The sequence below is a fragment of the Arvicanthis niloticus genome, chromosome 9, assembly GCF_011762505.2.
Source record: "Arvicanthis niloticus isolate mArvNil1 chromosome 9, mArvNil1.pat.X, whole genome shotgun sequence".
Classification (NCBI taxonomy): domain Eukaryota; kingdom Metazoa; phylum Chordata; class Mammalia; order Rodentia; family Muridae; genus Arvicanthis; species Arvicanthis niloticus.
Genome location: NC_047666.1, coordinates 26,284,627 through 26,293,149, shown reverse-complemented (window position 1 = coordinate 26,293,149; position 8,523 = coordinate 26,284,627). Strand labels below are relative to the sequence as shown.

The 8,523-nt window shown below is 44.5% G+C and overlaps 1 protein-coding gene across 4 annotated transcripts in view; it reads left to right on the top strand.

Annotated features, from left to right (window-relative positions):
* The window catches only part of Anxa4 (annexin A4), a 56,416-nt gene that overhangs the window by 45,862 nt on the left and 2,031 nt on the right, over positions 1 to 8,523 (top strand). For 3 of the 4 annotated variants that reach the window (XM_076940048.1, XM_076940049.1, XM_034512241.2), the window contains exons 10-12: positions 2,789 to 2,884; positions 4,341 to 4,399; positions 5,581 to 8,030. In XM_076940048.1, the coding sequence (XP_076796163.1) occupies positions 2,789 to 2,884; positions 4,341 to 4,399; positions 5,581 to 5,916 (491 nt within the window). In that variant the 3' untranslated portion in view covers positions 5,917 to 8,030. Of the gene's footprint in view, positions 1 to 2,788; positions 2,885 to 4,340; positions 4,400 to 5,580; positions 8,031 to 8,523 lie in introns of those variants that run through there. The other variant, XM_034512239.2, reaches the window with a different exon arrangement.

Genomic DNA, 8,523 nt, shown 5'->3' with positions numbered 1-8,523 from the left:
AACAGACTACATACTACCATGCTGGAAGGCACTTGGGAGAGTCTTTTCAATTGAACGAGAATGATCGTAATTTAAGAATATTATCCTGGTTTTACAACAGTCCCCTGTTTACGACAGATTGTGCCCTGTCTCTTCTGCAACTGAGGAATAATGGATTCTCATTAGAAAGAAGGCTACTTACAAGCCAGTAGGCAAATCCTTGGATCTTATGCACAACCTTAGATTATTTGAATCTGTTTTATGCTTAAATCAAGTCCTTTGATCAAATGCATAATCTGCCATATCTTTATGTATTTGTTATAGCAATTTGTATTAAAAGAATCACAAATGCAAAAAAAAAAAGTTACTTGTTCATAAGTTAACAAGAGACTTTTTTTTTTTTTTCAAAACAGGGTTTCTCTGTGTATCCCTGGCTGTCCTGGAACTCGCTCTGTTGAACAGGCTAGCCTTGAACTCACAGAGATCCTCCTGCCTCTGCCTCCAGAGTGCAGGGATTAAAGGCAGGCACCACCAACATCTGGCACAAGAGACACTATTTTAAGCACTATTTAGGTAGTGAAACTGAATAGTCTTGTTACCAACAGTAGTGTCCCAAACTAAGGGTTCATGGATAATTTTCTGTCTCAAAGCTTCTGTTCCTGTGTACAGTGGGGGTTGAATTAACTTCTTTGATTCTGGACAAATATAACTGACAAAAAGGAAAGAGAAAATACTGGTGGCTCCCAATACTGGAGAGAGATCTGAACCCCTTCATAAGGACAGAAATCAAGGTACTCCTAGGCAGGAACAGTGGGAATAGCAAGTGGCCCCTGGGACTTGCTGGCCAGCCAGTCTGGCTAGTCAGTGAGCTCCAGCTATAGAGAGGACTGTCTCCAACAACAACAACAACAAAATAATAATAATAATAATAATAATAATAATAATAATAATAATGTGGAGTGTTGGGTGATGGCTCACCAGGAAAGAGTGCTTGCTGGGCAAGGATGAGGGCCTGAGTTCAAATCCCATGTTCCCACATAAAAAAAGCCAGGTATTATTGCATGTGCCTATAAGCCCAGCATTGGAAGCCAAAGACTGGTGGAGCCCAGGAGTTGGCCAACCTAACTGAAATAGTTTGAGCTTCTCGTTCAGTGAGTGACCCTGGCTTAAAGTAGTAAGATAATGAGGGATAGAGGAGGACACCCAGTGCCCTTCTGTGCTCTTTGTGTGCACAAATACACACATAATAAGCGGTGTAAACACATTTGAAATAAATTATTTAATTAAAATAAGCTAAAAATATGAAGACACATGATACCAGCTTCTGGCTCCCACATGCATGCATACACATTCTCATACATTAGGACATACACATACCACACCCCGCACAAATTTATTCTGAGATAGGGTCTCATGGTATAGCCTTGGCTAACCTGGAACTTGCTATGTAGTCCAGGCTAGCCTCAAATTCACAGGGATTCTCCAGCCTCTGCCTCCCAAGTGGTAGGATCTCAGGTGTACACCACTATGCCTGACCCAAAAAAATTAACAAGAAAAAGCAGGAAAGTCACCTCCTTGGTGGGCACGTCGCTCTAAGGATCCTGCTGGCTGAGGTTGTAAAGTTGCTGGATGCTGGTGTTCCTTGACTGACCACCTGTAAGACCCACACAGATGGGCATAGGACAGTCAGCAAAGGTAACTAAGGAGATAAGCAAGACATCCTGAGAAGTCTTTAGAAGAAGAGGAAAATGTATTCATCACATTCAAAAGTCCTTGACAAAAAGTAATAATAATAATAATGTGAAATTTTTATTAAAAGATGCAACCCGCTGTTCCCATATGTGACTCAGTTTTGAGGAGTCAGAATCATTCTTGTCTTAGTGAGCCAAATGGACAAGGACTACATAGGCAACTTCTGAGGCTGACATTTCAAAATGGTAGGGCCTCCTGTAGTCCAGGCTGACCTCAGACTTAGCATGTAACTGAAGAATGGCTGTCCCTGCCTCCACCTGCCACAAACTGGGATCACAGGTGTGAGCCACCAGACCCTGTCTGCTTAAACAAGGAGAAAGCAAAGGTCCCCAAAGACTCTCTCCACTTGACAGGGAGGACCAAGGTCCTAGCCAGGGGAAGGGGGTGCCTGATGTTCTCCAGGGATCTCAGCGCTCTTCCTCCTGTATGGGCCCATCCAGCAGGCCACATCCTGCCTGGGTGCTCATCCGCAGGACTAACTGGTTTCTTGGCTTTTGTTTTGTTTTTTGTTTTTCGAGACAGGGTTTCTCTGTGTAGCCCTGGCTGTCCTGGAACTCACTCTGTAGACCAGGCTGGCCTCGAACTCAGAAATCCGCCTGCCTCTGCCTCCCAAGTGCTGGGACTAAAGGCGTGCGCCATCACTGCCTGGCTAACTGGTTTCTTGACATGTATACACACACACACACAAAAGTACCATAAGCTTGTATTCATTCTCTCCATAAATTTTAGTTTTCTGAATTTAAATTTTATTATACTTATTTATTTATTTGTGTATTTATTTATTTAGAGAAAGAGAGTAAGTATATGTGTGAGGGAGTGTATGTGTGTTTGTGTGTATGTGTGCATGTGCACACGTGTATACATGTATATAAGTATGTAAATGCCACTGATCACGTGTAGAGAGCAGAGGACAACCTGCCCAAGTCATTGCTGCTCTCACACCATGTGGGTCCCAGGGATCAACTCAGGTCACCAGGCTTAGCTGCGAGTGTCATTCGCAGATGACCACCACACCAGCCCAGTTCTCTAAATCACAGTGTTTTCTCATTGGTCGTAGTGTTTGATGAATACAAAAGGATCTCCCAGAAGGACATTGAGCAGAGCATTAAGTCTGAGACGTCTGGAAGCTTTGAAGACGCCCTGCTGGCCATAGGTGAGCTGGTGAGCAATAGAGTTGACCCTGCTGATATCATATCCAAATGTTGTCACAGAGATATAGAACTGTGTCTTCCTGAAATTAAAGCTGTTTCAATCACTGTGGGTACATTCTGGAGTTTTTAAAAAATGGTGAGTCGGCCAGGCTGCTCTGGAAGCTCTGGATTAATGGAGTCTTCTCTCCATAGTCCCCAAGTACCTGAACTACAGCCAGTTGCCAGCCGATGTTCCAGAATATTTTGCCTGCATGTCCATCTGTGTACTACATGTATGCAATACCTGTTGAGGCCAGGAGAGGGTGGTAGATCCCCTGTAAGGGGAGTCACAGATGGCTGTGAGCTGCCACATGGGTGCTGGAAACCAAACTCCTGTCCTCCACAAGACCAGCCGGTGCTCTTAACCACTGAGCCATCTCTCTGGCCCCAGAATTTTCTTTTTCTAGATAGTCTCACTCAGTAGCCAACGCTAGCCTTGACTTAGTGGCTTATCCTCTTATCTTGGCTCTGTGAATGCTAGGATCATAGCCATGAGCCACCCATATGGCTGTTCTACAACTTTAAACAAGAAATGTTTGCAGAGCTAACCCTAGCACACATAGCATGTAATTCCAGCACTTGGGAGGTGGAGGTAGCCCTGAGGATCAATAGTTCCAGGTCACCCACAGCTACATAGAGAGTTCAAGGCCAGCCTGGGCTATGTGAGAGCCTGACTGCTATTGTGCCAGGGGCTCATGTCTTTGGTCTTTGGCATTTTTCTATCTCATTGTAGGAGAGAGATTGCCACACTAGCTGTATCTGGCAAGTCAATGCATGGTGGGTCTCAAAACTGTTTCACTTAGATTTTTAAAAGTTTTTATGTATGGGTGTTTGGCCCGCACGTATGTCTGTGTACCGTGTGCATGCCTTGTGCCCTAAGATGTCAGAACTGTATATCAGATCCTTTGGAACTGGAGTTATAGACAGTTGTGAGCAATCATGTGAATGCTGGGAACTGAACTCCCCACCCCCAACCCCCAAGTCCTCTGCAAGAACATCAAGGACTCTTAACCACGGAGCCATTTCTCCAACTTTGTAATAACTGTTTTATACAGCAGTTGTAAATCATTTTGGAACTACAGACCACTCTTGCTTCAATGGCCTTCATTAATGACTTCTCCAGGAACTGCTAAGCCGAGGTTCCTGTCCTTTTAAAAGGGCCCAGAGTGTCAGGAAGTGTTACTTGGCTTAAAGGGGTCTAACAAAGCAATAAGGGAATTTTTCTTGGGACTTTATAGAAACCTAGACTGTCATATTTTTTTGTTATTAGGTTTTTTCTGTAATCTTTTCATTCTTATTTTCCTATTTTTAGAAATAGAGATAATTTATTAAGAGACAGGAAGCGCTCGTGAGAATGGGGCGGGCTTCTGGGCAGGGGCGTGGCCTCTGCTCACTTCTTCCTGTTCATTTTCTCCACAGTGAAGTGCATGAGGAATAAACCTGCATATTTTGCTGAGAGGCTTTATAAATCCATGAAGGTAAACGGCTGTGCTTTTATCGTTTGAAAGACCGCGCCATATTTTTTGTTCACCTTCTTAAGTTTGCCACCCAAATTCCACCCTGGAATGTTCAGCTCAACTCCCTGTTGTGTTCCTCATCAGCCTTGTGATGTGTGGACCCTGATCCCAGTGCCTTATGGGTATGGATTAATTCTAGCCCCACAACAGAAACAGGGACACAACTGCCCTGTTTTACAACTAGGTAAACTGAGGCATAAAGCATATACACAATTTGTTTACACAGTTCATGGAGGGCGGAGTGCTCCAGGGGGCGAACTCCACCTTTAGGGCCGGCTTCTCAGATCTGTGTTGGACCCTATGTAGGCAGTCCTGTCAAGGAACCCCTAAGTCCCTGGGGCAGGAAACCAGGAACCTGAGTGCTTGGGTTTTGTTGTTGTTCTTGGTGTTTTGTTGTTATGAAACAAGTTCTCATATAACCCAGGCTAGCCTGGAATTCTCTATGGAAATGAGGTTGGTCTTGAACTTCTGCTCATCCTGCCTTAGCCTTCCAAGTCCTGGCATCACAGGCCTGTGTCATCACACTGGGTGTTTTGTCCTTAAAGAACATCTGTCCTCAAGGAAAGAGCTACCGTGCAGAAAACAGCAAGGGCGGGACAGAATGGAAGACAGGCGCTCAGCGTCCCAATATTATAGCAATACAAAAGACAGTGGAGTTTTTTTTCAGTATTCTTGAGGGAGGATTTGAAAGGAATATATAAGGAATTTGAAGCCATGTATTCCGGCACACGCCTGGAATTCTAGCACTTGGGAGGCTGAAAAGGAAGGATTGCTTTGTTTGAGGCCAGCCTGGGCTACTTATAGCAAGGCCTTGTCTTATTAAGGAGAGGGGATGGGGGAGGAGGGAGAGAACAGGTTGTTATGTTTAATCGGAACCTTGGGGAAAGCTTTCCACATGGGTTGGGGAGACAAGAACAGCACAGAGCCTGTCTGTGGAAAGACAGAGCATGCCTTCTGGCCAGCACACAGCCATGTTGGGAAGATGGATTGTGTCCAGCCTTGCATCCCAAGGTAAGGCATGAGAATGTTCCTCAGGCTTTCCAGGTCATACAGCAGAGGATTCTGTACAGATTCACTCTTGTGCCTTGTCTTGCCTTGCTGGACCATGAACAGCATCATGCAGAGTCGTGCTCCTTCCTCAGGGGTTAGGCACTGATGACAACACCCTCATCAGAGTGATGGTCTCAAGAGCGGAGATTGACATGCTAGACATCCGGGCGAACTTCAAGAGGCTCTATGGGAAGTCTTTGTACTCTTTCATCAAGGTAGGTGCACTATCCAGGTCTGGCCTTGGGGTGCAGCACCACTGGCTTTCTCCTCTTTGGCATCTGTCATTCTCAATAAAGATGGCTCGTACTTCAGGAATTCCTAGCCCCACCCCCTTTCTCATGGTATATAAGAAGTATTTACCTGCTAAATACAGTAAAAAATTTATGTTGGCCCCAAATAAGGATGGACATTTTAGGGCAGTGGTTTAGTTCTGCTTTTATTTAAAACATGTATAGTATAACAAGCCCTGACATCTTAAGTAATTGACCTGTTCAAGTGAACATGGAGTGTGAGGAGGAAGCGTCACTCCTGACCTCAGTCCCAAAGGTTGGTGAGAATGAGTACCAGGGGCTGGAGCTAAGGGATAAGCAGTTAAGAGAACTGACTGCTCTCCCAAGGGACCTCATTTCCATTCCCAGCACCCACACGACAGCGCACCTGTAACTACAGTTCTAGGAATCCGACTCCCTCTTCTGGTCTCTGTAGGACTATGTGCATGTACTGCCCAGACACACGTAGGCAAAACACCCAAACACAGAAAATTAAAAAAATAAAGGAAGAAAATGTTAAGTGTGTTACAACCTCACATAATTTATTCCAGTATTTGATATTGCAAACTTTAGGGCCCTTGAAATACATAAGACCTATGTCTGTAACTGGCATATACCCCATTATTTAAGCTCTCAATTGCTTTTTATATTTCTGTTTCTTCCCTCCGAGATCTGCCACATGCCTTCCATAAATGCACCGAGTAAATGGGGAAATAAACTGGGCACGTTTGTATGTTTTCATTTACTGTCTGCTGCTGCCTAAATATCATGCCAAAAGCAACTTAAGAAATAATTTATCTTGGCATATAGTTTCAGAGGAGGGAGGGCATTGCAGAAGGCCCAAGGAGCAGAAAGCTGGCTAATCACATTTTATCTGAACACAGGAAACAGAGTGAACAGCAAGTGGGGCAAGGCTATAAAACTTCCAAGCCAATCCTAGTGATACACTTCTCCCAGCAAGGCTGCACCTCCTAAAAGATCCATAACCTCTCCAAACAGCGCCACCAACTGGTGGGCAAGTTTTCAGACCCACGAGCCTGTGGGAGACATTTCTTATTAAATAACCCACCATGGATTCCTATAACCTATGCGTTTCTCACACAAGATGCATTTCCTAAGAGGCTCCTTGTAAGGAACAGCAGGTCCTCACACTTGGTCTCCTGTTCACACCTTCTCTTCACAGCACTGAGCTCCGTGACCTGTGAGGCTGACAGTAGCTGTTCCCCCAGGGTGCCAACTTCTAGCTCCTCAGATCTTGCAAATAGAATTCTCAGTTACTAAATTTTAATGAATACTTTTAAGAGCAGAACTTCCACATCTGCCTGATAACGATGGCAGGAACAGATGAAACCAGGGTCCTCTGTGGGGCGGGAAAGGTCTGATGGAAACAGGAGAAAGCATCCTCCTCCTGCCCCTACCCACTTACCATTCTTTATTTGGTACCAGACAGCCAGGAGTTCTAAGGTGGCGTGGGTGTGGTGAAAACTGACTCACCCCTCACAACCCCTCATTAACTGGGCCTTTGCTTCTCTAAGAAGCCTGGAGAATCTCATAAACATGAAGCTGAGACTAATTTCAGAGAAGCTTGGGTTGCCCACACAACAAACATCTCATTAAGATTTGACCTGTGAATCAGATATCCTGAAGAGCAGGGAAGGCACTGACTACGTGAGAGCTGCTGTTAAAAGAAGGAAGAATGAGGACATGGGAACATGGGGCTGGGGGGTGTAGTGGGGGCTCAATGGGCAAATTCTTGACATGTAAGCATGAGTACCCAGCACCCACATAAGAGGACTGACAGCAAGCATCTGTTACTCGAGTGCAGGCAAAGGCAGAGGCAAGAGCATCCCTGGGGCTCTGGTTAGCTGGTCTTGCCCGGTTGGTGAGCTCCAAGTTCAGTGAGTCTCAATAATGTGTAGAGTGAGAACCATAGGAGAAGATACCCATGTTGACCTCCGGCTCATGAGACTACACGCACACACATGTACATGGAAGTAGGGTAGAAAATGAAGGATTAAATTGTCACAAAACTCCTGCCTGTGCTGGTTAGTTTTTTTTGTCAACTTGACATAAGCTAGAGTCATCTGAGAATGGGAAACCTTAGCTGAGGAAATGCCCCTCAGATTGCCATCGGATTGCCCTGTAGGCAAGCAAGCCCGTGAGGCATTTCTTCATTGATGACTGATGTGGAAGGTCCATCCACTATGGGCAACGAGTAGACCCTCTCCTCCCCAAGTCGCTTTGGTCATGGTCTTTATCACAGCAGCAGAAACCTAACTGGGACAGCTCCAAATGAAGAGGATGACAAAACACTATGCCAGTAAGCGGCTTTAATGCATATTTACTGTTCCACAGGGCACTGACACAAACTAATAATATATTACTATTCATTATGACAGACACTACAATTTGAACTCTTAAAGTCAGAGGCACCATTTGTTTTGGTGGCCATTAAGAAGTAATCCAAACTTACTTATTGAACTTAGAGCCTTGCTTGTTTAATGTATACACAAGGCCCCCTTCAATCTCTAGTGCCAAAAATAGAAAGAAAGAAAGAAAGAAAGAAAGAAAGAAAGAGAAAGGAAGGCCACAATGTATTCTTTAGGCTATAAAAATTTCCATGTAGAAATTATAGGACTTCTCTGGAAGTCACTGTTGTAATTCATTTCAAAAGTAGTAGAAAAATCCACAATTTTTATCTAGTAATTTTCATTTTATGAGAATGTATTCAAATCAAAATTAATAAAAACTCAGTATCTAGGTGCT